Below are 22686 nucleotides of genomic sequence, written 5' to 3' on the forward strand. Positions count from 1 at the left end.
TCCCCACTATCATTTTCGTCGCCCTTCGCTGTACCTTTTCCAATTCTACTATATCTTTTTTGAGATACGGAGACCAGTACTGAACACAATACTCCAGGTGCGGTCGCACCACGGAGCGATACAACGGCATTATAACATCCGCACACCTGGACTCCATACCCTTTCTAATAACACCCAACATTCTATTCGCTTTCCTAGCCGCAGCAGCACACTGAGCAGAAGGTTTCAGCCTTCCTTCGCAAGGATGGATTTGCAGGTTCATCCATACCTCACGATTGATTTGCGACTCTTCTATGAAGGGAGTCTGCAGGTTTCATCCAAGGTAGCTACTCTTTTTCAGTCCTCAGGATTGGTATTCAGTTTCACTAAGAGTCAGTTGTTTCCAACACAAATCTTGGCATATCTGGGCATGATATTCTTCCTGTTGCTCATCAGCAAAAGATTCACACCCAAGTCAGGTTCTACTCTTCCCTACCAGATCCTGGGGTCTGGGAATATGTTCAAGTTCTGGGTGCAATGGCCCAATTCCAGGAGTTCCTTCTCAGCTGTTGGGTCTTCATCTCTCTTGGACTCTCCAAGCCAAACTCAGCCTCAACTGGTGGATTCAGTGCAGCCTAGAATTCAGAAGTTCTCTCTCTCTGCAGGCAGCTATCTGCGGCTTGTATGTTGCTAGGGCGTGCCTTAGCTTTGTGCAATAGATTTCAGATTCCTTCCAGAAGTCCTACAGTCAACCTTCTCCTGAATTGCCAGATGTGGAGACAGGGCTAGCATATTTGGCAGATTCCTTGTATGACTTGATTTGGCTGTCGATCAAGCAGATGTCTTTTGTGGTCATTGCCTGTCATATGCTGTGGTTGCGCCACAGTACCTCGTGTTGCCTTTTGGCCTCACATCAGCAAACAGGGTCTTCACCATATGTCTAGCGGTAGTTGCAGCTAGGAGTCCGTATGTTTCCATATCTTGACGATTGGCTGGTGAAGAGCACCTCCGAGGACAGTGCTCGAGAGTTCATGCAGATGACTAGTTGTGTGCTTGAGCTACTAGGGTTCATTTTAAACTACCCTGTCCCATCTCCACCCTGTTCAGTGATTGGAGTTTATAGGAGCCCTGCTCGACACACACAGGGTTTGAGCCTACCTCCCGGAGATGTGAGCGGACAATCTTGTCTCACTGGTGTCCAGGGTTCATGCCTCTCAGCAGGTCACAGCTTGGCATATGTTGAGATTGCTGGGTCACATGGCTTCCACAGTGTACGTTATACCCATGACACATCTTCACATGAGATCAGCTCAATGGACCCTGGCTTCTCAGTGTTTTCAAGCCACGGGGAGTCTAGAAGATGTCATCCAAGTGTCCCCCGATCTTGTATGCTCTCTTCAGTGGTGGACAATTCAATCCAATTTGACTCTGGGACTTCCATTTCAAATTCCTCAGTCTCAAAAAGTACTGATGACAGATTCATCTCTCTTGGTTTGGGGAGCTCGTATAGATGTGATTCACACTCAAGGTGCTTGGTCCTTCCAGGAAACGAATCTTCAGATCAACCTTCTGGAGCTTCAAGCGATCTGGAACGATCAGAAATCAGCTGTCTCATCAAATTATTCTTAATCAAACAGACAATCAACAAGCTGGGGGGGGGGGGGGGGGGGGGGGGAGGCACCAGATCACACCCTCTGTGTCAGGAGGCCGTCTGGATGTGGCATTGGGCTCGCCAGCACGGTATGTTCCTTCAAGCCTCTTATCTGATGGGCGTAAACAATACCCTGGCCGACAGGCTGAGCAGTATAATGCAACCACAAGAGTGGTCTCTCCATATGGGTGTAACCTGGAAGATCTGAGCGTGTGGTACCCCCTCGGTGGATATTTTTACCACTCATCTCACCCAGCTGATGAAGGCTCCATTTGAGCCACTGAGTTCCAGTCATCTGACGTAATTGACCTGAATGGTCGTTTTCGTGGTGGTTGTTACTTCAGTTCATAGGGTCAGTGAGCTACAGGCCTTAGTAGTGGATGCACCTTACCCTAAGTTTCAACACAATAGAGTAGTTCTTCGCATGCATCCTAAGTTCCTGCTGAAGATAGTGTCAGAGTTTCATCTGAATCAGTCAATTGTCTTGTTAGCTTTCTTTCCCTGACCTCATGCTGATCCTGACAAAAGCAGCTTGCACACCTTGGACGTTAGCCCTGCTTTTTATTTCTTTTGATCCCAACAGGGTGGTGGTCACCATCGGGAAATGCACCATTTCAATTTGGCTGGCAGATTGCATTTCCTTCACTTATGCCCAGGTTGGACAGGGCTTTAGAGGGTCATGTCACGGCTCATAACGTCAGAGCCATGGCTGCCTCAGTAGTCCACTTGAGGGCAGCCTCCATTACAGAAATTTGAAAGGCTGCGATGTGGTCTTCAGTCCACACATTCACATCACATTAGTGCCTTGAGCAGGATACCCAACGCGACAGACTGTTCAGGCAGTCAGTGTTACAGAATCTGTTTGGTGTCTAGAATCCAATTCCACCCTGCTAGGCCTGTTTTATTCTGTTCCAGGCTGCACGCTCATTCAGACTGTATGTCGTTTCAGGTTAATCTATTTTACATTCTCGCCGTTGCGAGGCCCTATTGACCAGTGTTTATTGTTTTGAGTGAGCCTGGATACTAGGGATTCCCCACGTGTGAGAATATTGAAGCCTGCTTGCCTTGGAGAAAGTGAAGATACTTACCTGTGGCAGGTACTCTCAGAGGACAGCAGGCTTCATAGTCTCACAATCCCGCCCACCTCCCCTTGGAGTTGTCTCCTTGGTTACTTTTATTTTTGCTTTTGTATTGAACTGAGGAGACCGCGTTTGCGTGACGTGCAGGAAGGCACTCGCACATGCAAGGTGGAGTGTGACTTGGGCTCCACAAAGCTCTACTTTTTACTTTTGGAAAATGCTGGATTGGGCAACATGGATTGGAATCGCCCACTTGTGAGAATACGAAGCCTGCTGTCCTCTGAGAATACCTGCTACAGGTAAGTATCTTCAGTTTTTCCAATTTGTGGGAAATTCAGTTGCTGTTTCCTGTATTCTAGCTATCTTTTTAAATTATAAAAACAAAGTGCATGGCTTGAGTTAAGTGATAAAAAGGCCTGAGCTAAATCCAATAAACTAACATATGAGTTAAAATAATCCTTGCACAGTATTTGTTTTCCATTAGTATTGTTCAAACCTTTTTATTTAGATCTGAGAGATAGGTGGCTTCTCTGTAGTTCCTACTTCTGTTTTGTTTATACTTGTACTACTGTTTTTTTAAAGTTTATTTATTTATTTGTTACATTTGTATCCCACATTTTCCCACCTATTTGCAGGCTCAATGTGGCTTACATAGAACCTTAGTGGCGATCGCCAGTTTCGGTAGAACAAATACGAGGTGATATAGTAGTAGAGTAAAAGTTCATGTGTGACAGACACATTGAGAATCATAAGGAGGAGGTTAAGTTATGCCCAGTATGAGCTTTGGTTTCGTTATGTTGCAGGGTTCAGGCGTTTAAGTTTCAGGTAAAATATTCGACTTTCCATTTCTAGGCTGTGAAAGCCAGCTCTGAGGCCACTGAATTGCTTCAGAATATTCGGCAAGCAAAGGAAAGAGCTGAAAAGGAACTGGAGAGTCTGCAGAATCATGAAGATTCAACAGATGGCATGAAAAAAAAACTGTTTGAAGCTGAGGTGAGATCAACAAATCAAATCAAATATTTGTTTAATCATAACAGTACGATTAATTGTTTCAGTTTGCTACCTTGTAAGTCTGTTTACATGATTTGGGGTTGAAGAAAAGTTTGCAACAAGTTAGTTCAGTTCTTTTCAAGCTTTCTAAAATATATTTTCATTGTTCTAGGCTGCAGAGTAGCTGCAGTATTATAAAACATTGCTTAGAAATTTCTTGAGAGCTCTACTGTGCCTATTTTGGAGTTCCCACATCAGCGCCTTCACTTGGGCTACCTGAATTTTTTCTAGAAAGTCTTTATTTAGTTTTTCTGGTCAAAGTTTACAGTTTTTGCACTGCCAAAGTCTTCAATAATAGCAGTACATTGGTCAACTTTGTTTGAGAGTTTTAGCAGAGGATATCTCTTTGGCTTTGCTTTATTTTATTTTATTTTAATTTTTAACTAAAGTCACTTATTGAGTCTAACAACAAGTTTACAAAGCACCAAAAACAGCTGCAACTGAATGTTCATTTAGATGGTATGAAAACAACCCAGCATCATTGCAGCTATGCTGTAGGCTTATTGTTTCTAGAAAAAAAACAGTTTGGCACCAATGTTTTCATTTTTTTTATATTTTATAATATAGAAAAGTATTTCTTACCTGGAATAAATAATAAAACATTTTGTGACCGAGACAAAAAATGGTATCTTATCTGATGAGGGTAGAATGAAAGCATTCCTGATTGGCAATATTTGCATATTAGCAATTACAGCATTATGTAAATGCGCTACTTAGAGAACATCTGAAGGAAAGAGGTACAATAAGCACTCACAATAGCGTACACATTTGGTTCGCAACTTAAAGTACCATTAAAATGCCATCAGGTGGCTCTACAGGAACTTACACCAATAGTGCTCGTTTGACTACTTGATGGACAGAGGAATTGCAATTTGAAATCTCAGAAGATTTGCTTCAGTCTTGCCTGAAAGGCACTCAAAGACTTAATGGAAATCATAAATCTGTGGGAAATGCAATACAAAAAGGCAAAGTAGCCCCCACGCTCTGGAATTTACTCCCAGAGGGGCTATGTATAATTTCAGACTACCTCTACTTCAGGAAGCAGGTAAAAGCCTGGCTCTTCTCCCAAGCCTTTAATTCATATTATGTTTGACTATACACTCATTCTGCACCTGTACTAGTTTGCTACACACACTGTAATTTAAATCAGTTCCTTATCTCTTGCTTAACCATCCAAAGAACGTGCCTTGAGTAAGCTAACTAATTATCCCAACTGACTCTGTGCCACGCATTTGTTCCCATCATATATCTGCCCCTCCCCCATTTCCCTAGTCATACATATGTCCCTATGACAACCATTGCAATGAAAACCTGAATGCTATCAGGCAGCAAGTATATGGTGCTTATTTTCAAAAGAGAAAAAGTCCTGAAAAGTGGCACAAAGTTCCAGATGGATGTTTTTCACAGATTTCAGATGTTTTTCTCTACAGTTTGTCTAAATTGGAAGGGGGCATATTAGGAGCAGAATTTGGACGGGCCCAGAATTTGGACATTTTCCCGGGATAATGGAACAAGATAAAAATGTCTAGCAAAAATTGAGATGTTTTTATCTGGATCTGCTTCAATCACAACTGACACAAAGGTGCCTAATTGACCAGCTGACCACCAGAGGGATGACCACCCTTGATCTCCCAGTGATCCGTGATCCTCTTCAACACCCCAAAGATTTGACATTGATAGTACATAACTCAGCAGCACATGAAGATGACAAAACCGCTTGCAATAATACTGAATGGTGATAATGACATTCTTTAATGTAAACAAGGCACAACTTGATATGGACCATGAGGCCTTCGTCAGGAGTCTGCCACAAACAGAAGCAAACACACTTTAGCAGTATAAACCAGCAATCGGAATCGCTTGCAAAAGAGTAAAAATTGTCACACATCAATCGTAGGCAATCGGACTCCTGAAGAAGGCCTAGCCAGCTGTGACATGGCCCGTGTCGAGTCATGCCTTGTTTACATTAAAGGATTTTATTAACACCATTCTATATTGTCGTATTCGGTTTGCTGCTGAGTTACATCTATGTAGTTACGAAGACTTGCTCTTCTGTTTTGTTAGTGACAGTACATACCAGGCTTTGTGACAGCTTCAGATATTATGGCCATTCCTATTAGAGCAGCAAGCTGGTCCCAGGAGTAGGCTAGTGGTCAGTGCAGTGGACTAGATAATGAGACCCAGGTCAATATCCCACTCCCACTAGTACACGTGTGGTGGAAATTGTGAGACTTCCAAAATCCACAAAATATCAACTGTACCTATAGATAGACACCTGAGGGCTTTTGTAGTGCTGTACAGTTAGATACAGTAGGCTTTTAGGTGTTCTTGGAGGGTTTACAATACAAGCTAAGGGTGTTTAAGGTAGGATTTGTACCTGGGTCCCTTTATGTGAAGTCCACTGCACTGACCACTAAGCTGCACCCTGCTCTGCTGGGATGTCTTGAGTGGCCAGTTTACTAGGAATGGTGCCGGCTTCTTTTTGTGCATTTTCTCTAGGATGTTGTGGGGTTTTTCTTTTAAAAATAGAAAAAACCCACAACCTAAAGAAATACATGCTGAATAGAAAAACATCTGGAAATTAGAAATTTTTGCAACAATAAAAAAATTGTTTTTCTGGGTCGAAAATTGCTATGTTCAGGATGAGAATTTTAGACGTTTTCACTAAAACGTCTACAATTCAACTTGGATTTCATATCGAAAATGCCCTTCCACGGGTCCCAGTTGGAATCTCAATGTTTAAAAGACCCCAAATTTTCTCACACTTGCAAATTGTTTTCTTCTGCTTTGCTAGTAGCCTTTCCATATCATACAAATACCACAACTTGTTCAGCCACTGCTGATGTGAGTGCACGCCTTCAAATTTCCATGTCCTTGCCAGCATCAATCTCCCTGCATTAAAACAGTGTCCGAGTAAGACATTCTGACTTGGACAACCCTGGTGCATGTCTACCCAGCAAGAATCCACCAGGATCCCAGGGGATTACCCATCCTGTCCATACTTGTATTTTATACTGAGTAGCTCTGCAATACGCCTTAGCCTTAAGACAACCCCACCAAATGTGGCCCATACCTCCAACAGAGGGGCAATGTTAGGAAAACATCTATGTAGTCTGTCTGGGGTCAAATGCCAACTATAGAAGACCTTTACATTATTCTCTTATATATTAATTGCCTCCTCCATTTTGACCCACTTCTGTTCCTCTTAAGTCACTCCCAATTCCACCTCCCATCTACTCTGATGAGAAAAAACCTGGGCCCCCAGTTTCCTGAGGTACCTATAGCTGAAATAAGCTCTCTGAGGGAACAGGGACAACTAGTACAGTGTAGAAGCAGGTGTGAGGCTGATGGAATGGTGCTACTAATTGAGTTTCTGCTAGGTACTTGTGACCTGGATTGGCCACTGCTGTAAGCAGGATACTAGGCTAGATGGACCATTGGTCTGACCCAGTATGGCTATTCTTATGTTGTGTCTAAGGTACAACACACCTAATCACGGGTCCCAGAGTTCAAAATCCCTGTCTATCTACTGATTGGAAGTATGGACCACTAGAAATATGTGAAAAGCAAGTTTATTCAGCACAGCCAGGCAAAAAGTAGTAATGACTTCCAAAATAGCTTTTAAGAATCCCTAATACTATTTCCTATAATACCAATAAATAAATAATACAGATACTTAATTTAATGGAAGAAGCAGGTAACATATGGTTTCAACACACATTCCCTATTGGCAAAAGCTAACTGACAACCCAGCTGCAATTGTGATCATAGAACTTAAAATATACAACCTTCCAAGGGCACTCTAGCGAAGTTTCACAGCATCAGGGGTGGTGGGGGCATAGGCTGGGATGCCCCCCCTGCACAAATGGAGATAATAGCCAGGTACTTCAAAAGACACTTGAGGATATGTGATAGTCCTTAAAGTGGTGACATGGAACGTGGGAGGTATCTCATCGCCGATTAAACGGCAGAAGATCCTCCAAGCACTCCATAAGCAACAGGCATCAATAGCACTGCTTCAGGAAACACACTTAACAGCCAAAGAACATGAGAAATTATGTCGGTGGTGGGTAGGCTCATACTATGATTCACCAGCACAGGGGAAAAAAGCAGGGGTTATTATACTAATCAAGAAAGGGATCCAAATCACTACACATAAGATCATAGCAGATAAGGAAGGAAGATATATGTTGGCACACCTGACAATAGAGCGTCAACCAATGGTACTGTGCAATGTATATGCTCCAAACACGTATAACAAAACATTTTATAAAAAGCTTTTGCATCACCTAACAAGTTTGGAAGGAGCTCCCCTGTTGTTAGGAGGAGACTTCAACGAAGTGGGCGACCCCAAATAAGACAGGTCACATGGGGACAAAAAAAGAGGGGCGGGAGCAGACTCTAGAGGAATTGGTATACTGAGTGAGGTCCTGGACCTGGTGGATGTGTGGAGAACTTTACATCCGTTGGAACGAGATTACACTCACTTGTCCCGAGCACACGCCACCATGTCGAGGATTGACTACATTTTTATCTCCCGTCCACTATTTACAAAAATCCGCAAGGCAGAAATAGGCCCCATAAAAATATCAGACCATGCAATGGTAATGGTCTTATGGGAACCCACAGAGAGTAGTTCTAGTCCATACCAATGGAAGTTCCCTACAAGGCTATATAAAGATAGGAAATTTCGGGAATTTATACTAGCCAAATATAGACAGTTTCAAGACACTAATCAGGGACATAGGGCAACTCCCATACTCTACTGGGACACAGCAAAGGCGGTATTTAGGGGTGAGATTATTGCGTACACAAGCCACCAGAAAAAGACATGGGAGAAGGATATGCAAAGGTTGGAAAAGGACATCACCCGCTTAAGGCGCGAGTATGGACGTCACCACGACGTTCTGCTGAAAGCTAAGCTTTTAGAACTGCAGCAAACCCTAAATGAGAGAATACACACTAAAGCACAAAAGAATTATATGTACTATAGGTATCAATTATACAAATTTGCAAATAAAAGCGGTAGGATGATGGCCAGGATGGCAAACCCTAGACAAGGTAATTACAAAATAAACGCGTTATACTCTTCAAGAGGGATATTAGAAAACAAGGATGATTATATAAATCGTATCATGCAAGAATATTATCAGAAGCTTTATGCTTCACCTGACCCGCCCCCGTTGGACAGTGAGATCTATCTGGCGGGGCAAGATCTCCCGCAGATAGATGCACCGAGCCTAACCATGCTAAATGCTCCCATAACAATTGATGAGGTATCATGGGCAATACAGCAAGCGCCCTTAGGGAAGGCCCCAGGCCCCGATGGCTATAGAGGAGAATTATATAAACTGATGAAGGAGGAAGTAGTAGAACCCCTCACTGCAATGTTTAACACTATAGTGCAAGAGCAACGAATGCCCATTTCGTTACGAACAGCGCAGATTATAGTACGTCCAAAACCAGGGAGAGATGTACAAAAACCTGAATCGTACAGACCTATTTCGTTACTGAACTTTGAAGCAAAATTGTTTGCAAAAGTCCTGGCAAACCGCCTGTCCCGAATATTACCAGATATTATTGAGGACTCACAGGTAGGATTTGTACAGGGCAGAACCATCACTAAAAATGTAAGAAAGATATTGGTAACATTGGAGGAGGTATCTACAAAGGCCACACCATCAATATTAGTCAGTTTTGATGCCGAAAAGGCGTTTGACAGGGTGGTCTGGGACTTCTGATTTGGCACACTAGACGCGTATGGCATAAGAGGGTCATTCCAGGATGCAATCAGAGCATTATATTACCTCCCACAGGCTCAGGTGTGGGTTAATGGAATTCTGTCCCCACCATTTCCTATCCATAGGGGGACCAGGCAGGGATGTCCCCTGTCACCTTTATTGTTTGTGTTAACACTAGACCCACTGCTTAGAGATATCCAATGGACCCCTGATGTGCAAGGAGTCAAGGTTGGCACAGAAATTTTTTAAATAGCGGCCTTCGCTGATGATTTACTGGCACATGTGACTTCTCCTGAAACATCACTGACAGCGCTATTAGAATGTATGGCAGAGTATGGGGATTTCTCTGGCTTTAAGCTAAACCTGGAGAAATCAGAAGCCTTGCGCAGGAAGGAAGCTCAAGTGGGAGAGTGGCAAAGACAGCTTCCGTTGAAATGGGCAAAGGAATCCTTTCAGTATCTAGGTGTGCGGTTAACTATGGATACTACCACACTGTATAGGATAAATGTTGAAAAGCTGTTACAGGACACCAAAAGCGTCCTGGAGAGATGGAACCACTTGCCTTTATCACTAATAGGCAGAATAAATCTCTTCAAAATGATCATATTCCCGAGGTGGCTCTATATTTTGCAGGTGTTGCCAATACATATACTAGGTAAAGATTTACGGAAATTAAATAGGATGTGTCGGCAATTTGTGTGTGTGTGGGGGGGGGGGGGGGGCGGAAGTCTAAATTACGATTTGAATATTTATATGATGGATGGGCTCAGGGTGGGCTAGGCTTCCCCTGTATTAGGCGATACAATCAGGCGTGCCTTTTCAGACATGTTAGGGATTGGATACTTAATACACATCAACACACGCCGACTAATTGGGAACGAGCGCTCTTTGGCCCATGGCATTTGAATTTTCTTCTGCAGGCAAAAACAAAGAGTTTGCCAACTACCTGTAGAGGAAGTATACTGTTGCAACCATTGCGACGTGTCTGGCAGTTCCTCATGCAAATCTGGAGACAAGACCCTAATGTTAGCGACCAACTTCCAATACAGGGGAATAGGAATTTTCCCCCCGGGTTAGAGAAAGAGATAATTGCTAGATGGTCGGAAATGGGAATCACTTTATTTGAACACTTAATGAATGAAGAGGGAAACCTGCATAGCTTTCAGGATTTGCAGCAGAGACAGGTATTAGCCCAGAAGGATTATTACACATACAGACAACTACATCATTACTGGCATAGTTTGGATCAGGCAGCCCTGGGCACAAAATTGGGTCAGAAGATACGTGAGTTCCTGGAAGGGGATGCATATGGACAGGTATCAATATCGAGCTTGCATAAAGCTCTAGTCCTACTCGGACCCCCAAGAACATATGAGAAGCTTAAAGACACATGGAGCAAAGACTTGGGATATGAGCTGAAAGGAATAAATTTTGCGAAACTAATCAAAGATATACCTGGGCAGGTGGGGGGGGGGGGGGCCGAGCTGCAAGAGAGTCAATTCAGGGTTATTCATCGAGGCTATATAACACAATCCCAAGCTGTAAGGGCGGGATGGAGCTCTGATCCCCAATGCCTTAAATGTCATAAAGAGAGGAACACATTTTTGCATGCATTTTGGAGATGTGATAGAATAAAAACATTTTGGAAAGCGATACAGGGGTACTTAGAACAAGTATTGGGGCAAAAGGTGCACCCCTCCTGGAGAGGAGTACTCTTGAACAAAAGCAATGCAAACGGGATATCGGATAAAAACCTGGAGGCATTTTTATGTAAGGCAGGGCAAAAAATTCATATTGAGACATTGGATGCAGGTAGAGCCACCCTCTGTTTGGCTATGGAGGAATAAGCTACACGAGCTAATGTTGTGGGAGGCAAGGGAGGCCTATGACCACTTGAGGAGAAGAAAGAAATTTCTTAATGTTTGGAATCTTTATTTGCAAAATATATCTCATAAAGCCAGAAGTGTTGTACTTAATAAGCTAGGAACGATATAATGAAGTTATAAGCCCCTCGTGTAAGTGAACTAAGGAATTGGATAAGGTTTGACAGAAATTGTCAATATGAAGTATGAAGCTCAAATTCAGAGGTTGTTGTTTTTCTTTTTTCTGGGGGGGGGGGGAAGGGGGGGAGGGGGAGAGGCAAATGTTAAAAAAGCGATGGGATAGACATGATGTAAGATATGTTGCTGTTATAGAAATGTCAGTAAGGATATAAATTGTAAGCATTTAATATGTCTGAATTGAAGTTTGTCCATCAATAAAAACCGTTTATACAGTGGGGGAAATAAGTATTTGATCCCTTGCTGATTTTGTAAGTTTGCCCACTGACAAAGACATGAGCAGCCCATAATTGAAGGGTAGGTTATTGGTAACAGTGAGAGATAGCACATCACAAATTAAATCCGGAAAATCACATTGTGGAAAGTATATGAATTTATTTGCATTCTGCAGAGGGAAATAAGTATTTGATCCCCCACCAACCAGTAAGAGATCTGGCCCCTACAGACCAGGTAGATGCTCCAAATCAACTCGTTACCTGCATGACAGACAGCTGTCGGCAATGGTCACCTGTATGAAAGACACCTGTCCACAGACTCAGTGAATCAGTCAGACTCTAACCTCTACAAAATGGCCAAGAGCAAGGAGCTGTCTAAGGATGTCAGGGACAAGATCATACACCTGCACAAGGCTGGAATGGGCTACAAAACCATCAGTAAGACGCTGGGCGAGAAGGAGACAACTGTTGGTGCCATAGTAAGAAAATGGAAGAAGTACAAAATGACTGTCAATCGACAAAGATCTGGGGCTCCACGCAAAATCTCACCTCGTGGGGTATCCTTGATCATGAGGAAGGTTAGAAATCAGCCTACAACTACAAGGGGGGAACTTGTCAATGATCTCAAGGCAGCTGGGACCACTGTCACCACGAAAACCATTGGTAACACATTACGACATAACGGATTGCAATCCTGCAGTGCCCGCAAGGTCCCCCTGCTCCGGAAGGCACATGTGACGGCCCGTCTGAAGTTTGCCAGTGAACACCTGGATGATGCCGAGAGTGATTGGGAGAAGGTGCTGTGGTCAGATGAGAACAAAAATTGAGCTCTTTGGCATGAACTCAACTCGCCGTGTTTGGAGGAAGAGAAATGCTGCCTATGACCCAAAGAACACCGTCCCCACTGTCAAGCATGGAGGTGGAAATGTTATGTTTTGGGGGTGTTTCTCTGCTAAGGGCACAGGACTACTTCACCGCATCAATGGGAGAATGGATGGGGCCATATACCGTACAATTCTGAGTGACAACCTCCTTCCCTCCGCCAGGGCCTTAAAAATGGGTCGTGGCTGGGTCTTCCAGCACGACAATGACCCAAAACATACAGCCAAGGCAACAAAGGAGTGGCTCAGGAAGAAGCACATTAGGGTCATGGAGTGGCCTAGCCAGTCACCAGACCTTAATCCCATTGAAAACTTATGGAGGGAGCTGAAGCTGCGAGTTGCCAAGCGACAGCCCAGAACTCTTAATGATTTAGAGATGATCTGCAAAGAGGAGTGGACCAAAATTCCTCCTGACATGTGTGCAAACCTCATCATCAACTACAGAAGACGTCTGACCGCTGTGCTTGCCAACAAGGGTTTTGCCACCAAGTATTAGGTCTTGTTTGCCAGAGGGATTAAATACTTATTTCCCTCTGCAGAATGCAAATAAATTCATATACTTTCCACAATGTGATTTTCCGGATTTAATTTGTGATGTGCTATCTCTCACTGTTACCAATAACCTACCCTTCAATTATGGGCTGCTCATGTCTTTGTCAGTGGGCAAACTTACAAAATCAGCAAGGGATCAAATACTTATTTCCCCCACTGTACATAAAATATACAACCTTCCTATGTCAGAGTCGTCTTCACGATGGCAGCTAGAACATCAGGCTTTTTGCAGGAGCTGGTGCCTTAATGTGATAAAGTGGGTCTCTCAATCTTGATCTTCTGACGTCTCCTGATCTTTGCATGTGCACATTTATACTTCTTGTTCTTTGAGAAGCATGGCATCATCATCTCCCACGGGATGATGCCATTTGATGGAGACCGGCATGGATCAGTCTCCTAACTTCTTTCTGGAAGCCTTTGGAACTGCCACCGAGCATGCGCACGGGTCTTCCTACCTGGCACTGCCATGTGGGACCAGCCCTCTTTATCTATGAAGCAGTGCAGATATACGTTGTGTGTCTCTCTTTTCACCACTTGTGCCTGCATTTTTATTAGGCCTATTTGACTTTTTAGTGCTGCGCAGGACCAGTGTCTCTTTTCCTTTTAATTTTTTTCTTAGTTTTTTATGGCACTTACAAATGTTTTTCTGTGACTTGCAGCTCCCTTAGGCCTAAGCACTTTGGTCGGGAAATACTTTCTTTTTCAATTATTAATTTGTGTGGTTTCACTTCAACTGTTTTCTTTGACATGTCCCAGAAAACTCCCAGTGGTTTTAAAAAGAACTACCTGTTTGGCAGGACCATGTCTCTTATGGTCACTCATAATTGGTGCCTGTCATGCTCTGTTGTCTGACATCCAAGAGAACCGTGAAGAGTTGAGACTAGTGCAGAAGTATTTTTGGCATTGAGAAGTCCAGTTCATTGTTGTCAGTATTGGCGGCATTAGTCCCTGTGGCACTTGGAGCTGCATTGGACACTGGGGGATGCATCAACATCAAGGAGGTCTCTCTGCCTGCCTTGACATCAAGCGTCAATAGCGCCCAAAGGGCCCAATGATTTGATGTCATTGTCATTGGGTAGAGGCCAGGAAGCATCAGTCCACTTTGAAGTACAGTGCCAGGAGCACTAGGGCATCAGCATCGCCGATACCTGAGAAGTGTCTGTGCTGAGAGGGTAGGACCCCCTCTAGGATTTGCCACCATTGCATTAGTCTCCTTCAGGCCACTACCAGTCTTCTGATTGGCCCTGATATCTTCTGTGGACCTGAGCCCCCCTACCTTTAGCAGTGCTGGTCTTTGAGGAGCAGTTCCGGGCCATGCTCCAGGAGGAGTTTGGGCAACTTCTCACCTAATGCGATGCTGTAGCATTGAGGATGTTGATCTTGGACCCGATGTCTGTCTAGCCCATGCTCTAACTTTTGGCCAAGCATCAACACTGATGACTGAACGGGTCTGTTCTGCTTGAGATGGTGTCTGTGCCTAGCCCTTAGAAGAGGAAGATTCCTTGAGGTCCAGGTCCTGTAGATTTCCTCAGTGCTCTCATGTGGAATTTGCTAATTTGTTTTAGTAGCTTGAGGCAAGTGAGTTCTGAAACAGAGGAATTTTTTCCTGAGTCTGATACAGTTTCTGAAGAAGAACCCAAAGCCCTCTCAAAGGGAGGGGGTCCTTAGAACTTCTTTCAGATCCATCAGATATTCTGGAGTATATGACTGAGTGTTTATCTAGTTTGTTTGATAGAATATGAGGTTAGATCAAGATATCAAGATAGATCAGGAATTAGGGAAATCATTTGTAATTAGGAAATGTTAAAGGTTTTATTAAGCAGGGTGGGAAGGGAAGGTTATGAATGGAAGTTCAATTATGTACTACTTTGTTTTCATTAACATGTAGGTGGTACATAAAAAGTAGTATGCATGAATGAATAAATATATAAATTGCTGCTAAAGGCGATGCAACCAGTTAAGTTGAGGAGTAGTTACTACTTCATGTGGGTGATATGGGTGTTGGACATCTTTGTTCTTTAAATTAATAAATAATTTAAAAACTATGTCATATGTTCAGGTTCACTTTGTCTAATATAATGTTACATTTTGTTTAAAGATAAGACACTTAATAGTTAATGATGTCATGTGGTTTGTGGGGGGGGGGGGGGGGGGGGGGGGGGGGGGGGGGGGGGGGGGGGGGGGGGGGGGGGGGGGTGGGGGGGGGGGGGGGGGGGGGGGTTACTTTAGCAGCATGTTTAGGGTTGTGGGTAATGTCCTCTAAATTTTCCTCTGGTTTTCATTTGAGAGCTAGGGTGGATTTTAAGCCTGCAGTCTTGGGTAAGGGGACAGTGTTGGGATGTGCAGGGATGTAAGGGCGGTTTTGTTATGTGGAAGAAAGGTGAGTGGGTGGAAAAGAGTTCCCTTCAATGAAAGGGCTGAATAGATATGAGTACTACAGAGATGTGAACATTTTCCCCCCTACTGATTTCCCCTATTATTCTGTCACATTTAATAGTTTCTTATGTGACACTGTTGGAAGCAGATACTGGGCTAGATGGACCATTGTCTGGCCCAGTATGGTTATTCTTATGTTCAAAAGTTCAAATCAAGCATATCATTCTGTTGAGGAGGGAATTCCCTCCTCAAATCGCTAAAATTTGGCTAAAAAAGCTGCTTATAATTCTGGAAATCATTAAAAATGCTTTAAAATTCAATGCATTCCAGTGGCAATTTTTATGTGTTTCAATTATGCAATTATCATCACTGGTCCCAGAATGTATTGTGGTTATATCTATGAAGCTGAAAATACTAGATTCATAGTAGAAACATTAAAAAAAACAAAAACGTTTTTGTCAGAGCAATTAAAAGGGGAGAATAAGAAAGCAAATTACAAGGTTCTCTGAAAGAATCTTTATGAGAACCTCTTATATAATCAAATAACTAAATAATTGGAACTTAAAAATCAATGAAAAATCAGTGTTAAACAGGGGGACTATAAAAATCCAATTACTGACATCATAGAAGTTCACACACTTAATCCTTTTTTTTTTAAAATAAATTTTACACTCTGATCTAATTCTTGATTCAATCCATTAGGAATTACAGTTCTAAACTGGGAAATAAACCTATTCTCAACAGAAGGCTGTCTACTCCTTTCCAAGGTGTCTCTAGAGGAATTCCCGAGTCTAGGAGAGTGCAAAGGCATCATGGATGAACCTGCAAACTTTTGAATGTAGGGAACAAAGGCAGCACATTTTGCATGTTTTGGTATGCAAACAGTTCTAGATCAGGTTCGTCAGTGTTCAAAGAGTACAGAGCACCTGTAGGGATCTAGTATCCTGTTGAGTGAGTTCACAACCTGTTTGTATTTCACAGGTAGGTAGATAGCTTGTATGGCTGTCAGTATGTTGCAAGGTGCCAGATGTGCTGAGCCCTTGATAGAGAGGGAGGGATCCCAATCTCCCTTGCACGTTGACATAAAACATAGCTACTTGATTGTTCCTGTAGATACATGCTCTTGTTCACCCAGATCATGAATGTGCTTAAGGCATAGAAGATTGCTCTGAGCTCCAATAAGTTGATGCAGAAAGTTTGCTCTTAATGAGACCATGTTCCTTGTATCCTAAAATTCAGTAGTAGGGTACTCGAGCCAAGCAAGGAGGCATCTTTTGTGAGTGCGAGGTAGGGTTATGGGGCTTGGAAAGGCAACTTCTGGTGATGCTGGGTATGTGATATCACCACTGTAGGAAGTGCTTGACAGCCATGGAGAGCAGGACTTCTTTGGATAGGGGCTGTGAAGCTTGGTGCCACTGCAGGGGTTGCATTTGCAGTCTAGCAAGAGGAACAACATGAACTATGGCTGATATGTCCCCCAGTAGATGCAGAATGTGGTATGCTGACATGAGGTATGATGTGCTGAGATGGCCCCGATCCTTTCTTGTGACAGAGAGGTCTTGGGTCTCCTTTGTATCTACTCAGGCCCCCATGAAGATAAGAATTGTGTTAGTATGAGGTTGAACTTGAAATTTGAGTAATCCCAAAATGATAGCCGAGGCAGCTTATAGCAAGCATGTGCAGGACTTGCACTTTGTAGGATTCTAAAACCAGGCAATGGTCAAAGTATGGATACACAAAGTGGCCTGCTTTGAGGAGGAGGGCCACTACCACTGCTAGGTACTCTGTGAACAATTTGAGAGCTGATGACAGGCAGAATGATAGGACCCAATACTGGTAATGGATGTGGAAAAATGTGGTGCAAAACTGCCAATGATGAGAATGGATTGAGCTGTGAGTATAGGCACTCTCTTTATATCAAGGGAAGATAGCAAGTTGTTACAAGTGATGAGAAGGATATTGTGGCAAGGGAATTCGTTTTGAACTTTTCTTTTTTGAGGAAGAGATTCAACTTGTGAAGATTAAGGATGGGCCTCAGATTTCCTGATTTTTTGGGGAATAGTAAAAACCTGAAGTAGAGGAGGAAGTGATGTCACCGTTTGATAATGGATGACTAGGAGCTTTGCTCCGCCGGAGAGTTTGAATAAATTATCCATAACCCATTCTTCCAGGTGACAGAAGAACCCTGTTTACCTGAGGTGTGTGCAAGACATGTCAGCATGCATAAAACTGGAAAAGTTTAGGTTTGCCACTGATTGAGGAGAGGGGGTCACTGGGAGTTGCGGCCTGGTGCAAAATGGTGCCTGAGAAATCTGACTCCGATGATGTGGCCCATGTGAGCACAGTGTTTAGTGATTGTGAGGTCTCCAAGAGCGCTATGGCCCAATGGTTTCATGCCTTAAAGGCGGAGATTGTGGTGGTTCAGTGAGATATCAAGACTGCAGTAGCAGAGCTGCAGTCAGAAGTGTGGGAGATCGGGCATCACATTGAGCAGGGGGAGGAGATATTAGATGGTGTGAATCAGACCATGCGTATATTAGGAGCAGATCTGAAGCAGGAGAGTAAAGTGTGACAAGAAATTCAAGCGGGTTTGGAAGATTTAGAGAACTAGACATAATTTGTGCTACAAAGGAGTACCGGAGGTGGACAAATGCCGGAACTGTCTTCAAGTAGTTAGACATTTGTGACTGTTGAATATTAATTTCTTATGCTATCACCTTGTACTTGACTTACAGACACCTAGAGGTGGCCTGTGTGGAAAGAGGCATTTGCCAATTGGTAAGCCGAAGGCATTGGAACACCGGGGGGGTGGGGGGGGGGGCGGGGCTGCATGATTGTAGTATGGTGTGAAAGTTATATATGTTGCGTGGTGTTTGTGTGGAGCAAAGTTCCTGTGCTTTAGCAAGCTTCTGAGGAAAGTGAACGTAGGAAGAATCCTCTATTCTTCTTGGAAAGGATCCATCAGATTTGGTGTGGCTAAAGCAGGACTTGTAAGATCCAGAGAGACAGTTGCGATCCAGATCATCCCAACTTGAGGCTCTGGGGTCACTTTGCACTGAGGGCATGCAGTGGCAAGAGGATGGAGATGAGGGCAAGTTTTCTGTGGAGGGAGGTAGAGCTGAGTGAGTAGAGGATCCTGCAGGGTATAAGATGACAGATTTAGAGTTGCTGTATTCTGTAAGATGCTGACCACTTCCTGCTCAAAATTTTGTGACACCTGAAGGAATTCTCCCTGTGTTGGATTGTGGCTAGGAGTTCCAAAATGTTCAGAGATGAGCTAGAGGCATGGTCCCTGGACACTTGAAGGAAGAGCCATCATTTTCCCTCAGTTTTGGAGACAGGGAACTTTTGGATCTGAGTTTAGTGAGTAGGAGTCCCCTGAAGTGCATCTTAACCATGCTTTGTTTTCACCAATTTTTTTGTGGTCCTTTTTAGAAGAAAGCACAACTCCGCAGTCTGCCTGAGCTTGGGAAGCCATATGGAGGCGTACTAGATTCTCCGTTAGTGCTAGAGGCTTCATGGGTGGGGGCTGCGCTCATCACATCTTTATGGTGCTTCCTTAACCGAGACCAAGATAGGCCCAGACATGTATTGAGAGAGTGTCAGAGTCTAGTTGAAGGTCATACGCTGTTTTTGAAATTGCTGCTGCCAGTATGTTCACTGCATCTGGCATGGTGGGAGGGCTCTTAGACATGCTGTGCTCTTTTTAAAACTCTCCTGACGATGCCGGAGCTGGGCCCAAGGGTGAGACAGCTGCCATGGTCATGTGAGAAATGACAGTTTTATAGGTTTTGTTTTTTTAATTAGTACTCTGAGCAGCAGAAGTGTGATTTCTGGCAGAGTGGGAGAGCTGCAACTGTTAAGTGCAGGAAAAACTAGACTGAAGGAAAAAGGGACCTGGTTAATGGCGGGAGTGCCCATGCATTCTCCAGAGAAGCCAAATGTTTCTTTTGAGCTGGGGGAAAGCTCCATCAAAATGGATCCATCAGATAACATCACCATCCACTGTGGCTTCATTCCTCCTGCTTATCAGCGGAGAGCTAAGGTGACCCTGTGTAAAGGCACTGATGTGGAAAATCCTGCACATATAGTAGAACTCTCTTGAATTCTCTTGTTTTGTTTGCAGTGAGATATTCTTGAGTTCCATTGGATGATGCCACCCATTCGTGAGCCTGGTATTCACCTGTGGTCAGAAAGGCTGTTAAAGATAAACATTTTTTTTTGCATATGTCTGTAATCACTGATATATTTAAAGTTTAAATTATCATATTCATTCCTTTTTACTGTTTTGGTTCCTCATTGGTTGGATATAAGCATGTTGAAAAAATGTGATCAAGCTTTGGGGCTGGGAGGGGGTGGGTATAAGGAAGAAGATGTAAGAGATCTGTATGTGAAATGGTTTTCAAGGGTGATGTTGTGGAGGAACTGAAAGCAATCTTGGTGAACCTGGAAGATGTACTGAGCCAAATCGACAAATTAAAGAGTAGTAAATCACCTGGACCAGAAGGCATACATCCAAGGGTACCAAAGAACTCAAGCATGAAATTGCTGAGCTACTGTTAGTAGTATGTAACCTGTCATTAAAATCGTCCATAGTACTTGAAGATTGGAGGGTGACTAATGAGATGCCGATTTTAAAAAGGGTTCTGGGGTGATCCGGGAAATTACAGACTGGTAAGCCTGACGTTGGTCCTGGGCAAAATAGTGGAAACTATTATAAAGGATAAAATTACAGAACACTTAGACAAATGTGGTTTAATGGGACAGAGCCAGCATGGGTTCACTACTACTACTACTTATCATTTCTATAGCGCTACTAGACGTACGCAGCGCTGTACACTTGAACATGAAGAGACAGTCCCTGCTCGACAGAGCTTACAATCTAATTAGGACAGACAAACAGGACAAACAAGAGATAAGGGAATATTAAGTTGAGGATGATAAAATAAAGGTTCTGAACAAGTGAATACGGGTTAGGAGTTAAAAGCAGCATCAGAAAGGTGGGCTTTTAGCTTAGATTTGAAGACGGCCAGAGATGGAACTTGGCGTACCGGCTCAGAAAGTCTATTCCAGGCATATGGTGCAGCAAGATAAAAGGAACGGAGTCTGAAGTTAGCAATGGAGGAGAAGGGTGCAGATAAGAGAGATTTACCCAGTGAACGGAGTTCCCGGGGAGGAAAGTAGGGAGAGATGAGAGTGGAGAGGTACTGAGGAGCTGCAGAGTGAATGCACTTATAGGTCAATAAGAGGAGTTTGAACTGTATGCGGAAATGGATAGGAAGCCAGTGAAGTGACTTGAGGAGAGGGCTAATATGAGCATGACGACCCTGGCGGAATATTAGTCGTGCAGCAGAATTTTGAACAGATTGAAGAGGAGAGAGATGGCTAAGTGGGAGACCTGTGAGAAGCAAGTTGGGTTTAGCCAAGGGAAGTCTTGCCTCACCAATTTGCTTCATTTCTTTGAAGGCATGAATAAACATGTGCATAAGGTGAGCCGGTTGATATAGTGTATCTAGATTTTCAGAAAGCTTTTGATAAAGTTCCTCATGAGAGACTCCTGAGGAAATAGAGTCATGGGATAGGAGGGAATGTATTGATGTGTAGATTAGGAATTGGTTATTGGACAGAAGAGAGAGGATAGGGTTAAATGGTCATTTCTCTCAATGGAGGAAGATGAACAGTGGAGTGCCACAGGGATCTATACTGGGTCCGGTGCTATTTAACATATTTATAAATAATATGGAAATAGGAATGACAAGTGAGGTGATTAAATTTGAAGATGATACAAAACAATTCAAGGTTGTTAAAACCTGTGGACTGTGAAATATTGCAAGAAGACCTTAGGAAATTGGAAGACTGGGCATCCAAATGGCAGATGAAATTTAATGTGGATAAATACAAGGTGATGCATATTGGAAAGAATAAGCTGAATCATTGTTACCTGATGCTAGGGTCCAACTTTGGTGGGTCAGCAGCCAAGAAAAAAGATCTAGGTGTCATTGTAGATAATACACTGAAATCTTTTGCTCAATGTGCGGCATTAGCCAAAAAGCAACCAGGATGCTAGGAATTATTAGGAAAGGGATGGTGAATAAACCCAAAAAATATATAATGCCTCTGTATCGCTCCATGGTGCGACCTCACCTTGAGTATTGTGTTCAGTTCTGGTCGCCGTATCTCAAAAAAAGATATAGTGGAATTAGAAGAGGTTCAAAGAAGAGCGACCAAAATGATAAAGAGGATGGAACACCTCTCATATGAGGAAAAGCCAAAGAGGTTAGGGCTCTTCAGCTTGGAAAAGAGACGGCTGAAGTCTACAAAATCTTGAGTGGTGTAGAACAAGTAGAAATAAAATCAAATTTTTTTTTACTTGTTTCAAAAGTACAAAGACTAGGGAACACTCAAGGAAGTTGCATCAAAATACTTTTAAATAGGAGGAAATATTTTTTCACTCAACAAATAGTTAAGCTCTGGAACTCGTTGCTGGAGGATGTGATAACAGTGGTTAGCGTATCTGGGTTTAAAAAAGGTTTGGACAGATTCCTGGAGGAAAAGTCCATAGTCTGCTATTGAGACAGACGTGGGAATCATATCTGGGTTTAAAAATGTTTGGGCAGATTCCTGGAGGAAAAGTCCACAGTCTGCTATTGAGACAGACATGGGGAAGCAACTGCTTGGCTTGGGATTGATAGCATAGAGTGTTGCTACAATTTGGGTTTCTGCCAGGTACTTGTGACCTGGTTTTGCCACCGCTGGCAACAAGATACTGGGATAGATGGACCATTGGTCTGACTCTAAGTATGTTTATGATACAGAGCCAGTCTAGCACATGGATGACACCTGAAAGTTTGCTTTATTACTGAATTATAGCGAGATAATACCATAGAATTAAATCAAGGACACATGCTGCATGTGGTTTACATAGATTTTAGCAAAGCCTTTGATACTATCCTGCGTAGGAGTTTCAATAAATTGAGCAGCTTAGGAGCGAGCCCCAGAATGATTGCTATTACTCAACCAGTTTCCAGTACAGTCAGAGGGTAATAGTAAAATAATTTGACTCTTAGGAAAGGATGGTTATTGATGGAGTGCCTTGGGGATC

The 22686-nt window shown here is 43.2% G+C and overlaps 1 protein-coding gene across 1 annotated transcript in view; it reads left to right on the top strand.

The window, feature by feature from the left end:
• CIT (citron rho-interacting serine/threonine kinase) overlaps positions 1-22686 on the top strand; it is a 1023678-nt gene that overhangs the window by 312108 nt on the left and 688884 nt on the right. Inside the window, 1 exon segment of the mRNA XM_030217566.1 lies at positions 3562-3702. Coding sequence (XP_030073426.1) covers positions 3562-3702 — 141 coding nt within the window.

The sequence above is a fragment of the Microcaecilia unicolor genome, chromosome 11, assembly GCF_901765095.1.
Source record: "Microcaecilia unicolor chromosome 11, aMicUni1.1, whole genome shotgun sequence".
Taxonomy (NCBI): Eukaryota; Metazoa; Chordata; class Amphibia; order Gymnophiona; family Siphonopidae; genus Microcaecilia; species Microcaecilia unicolor.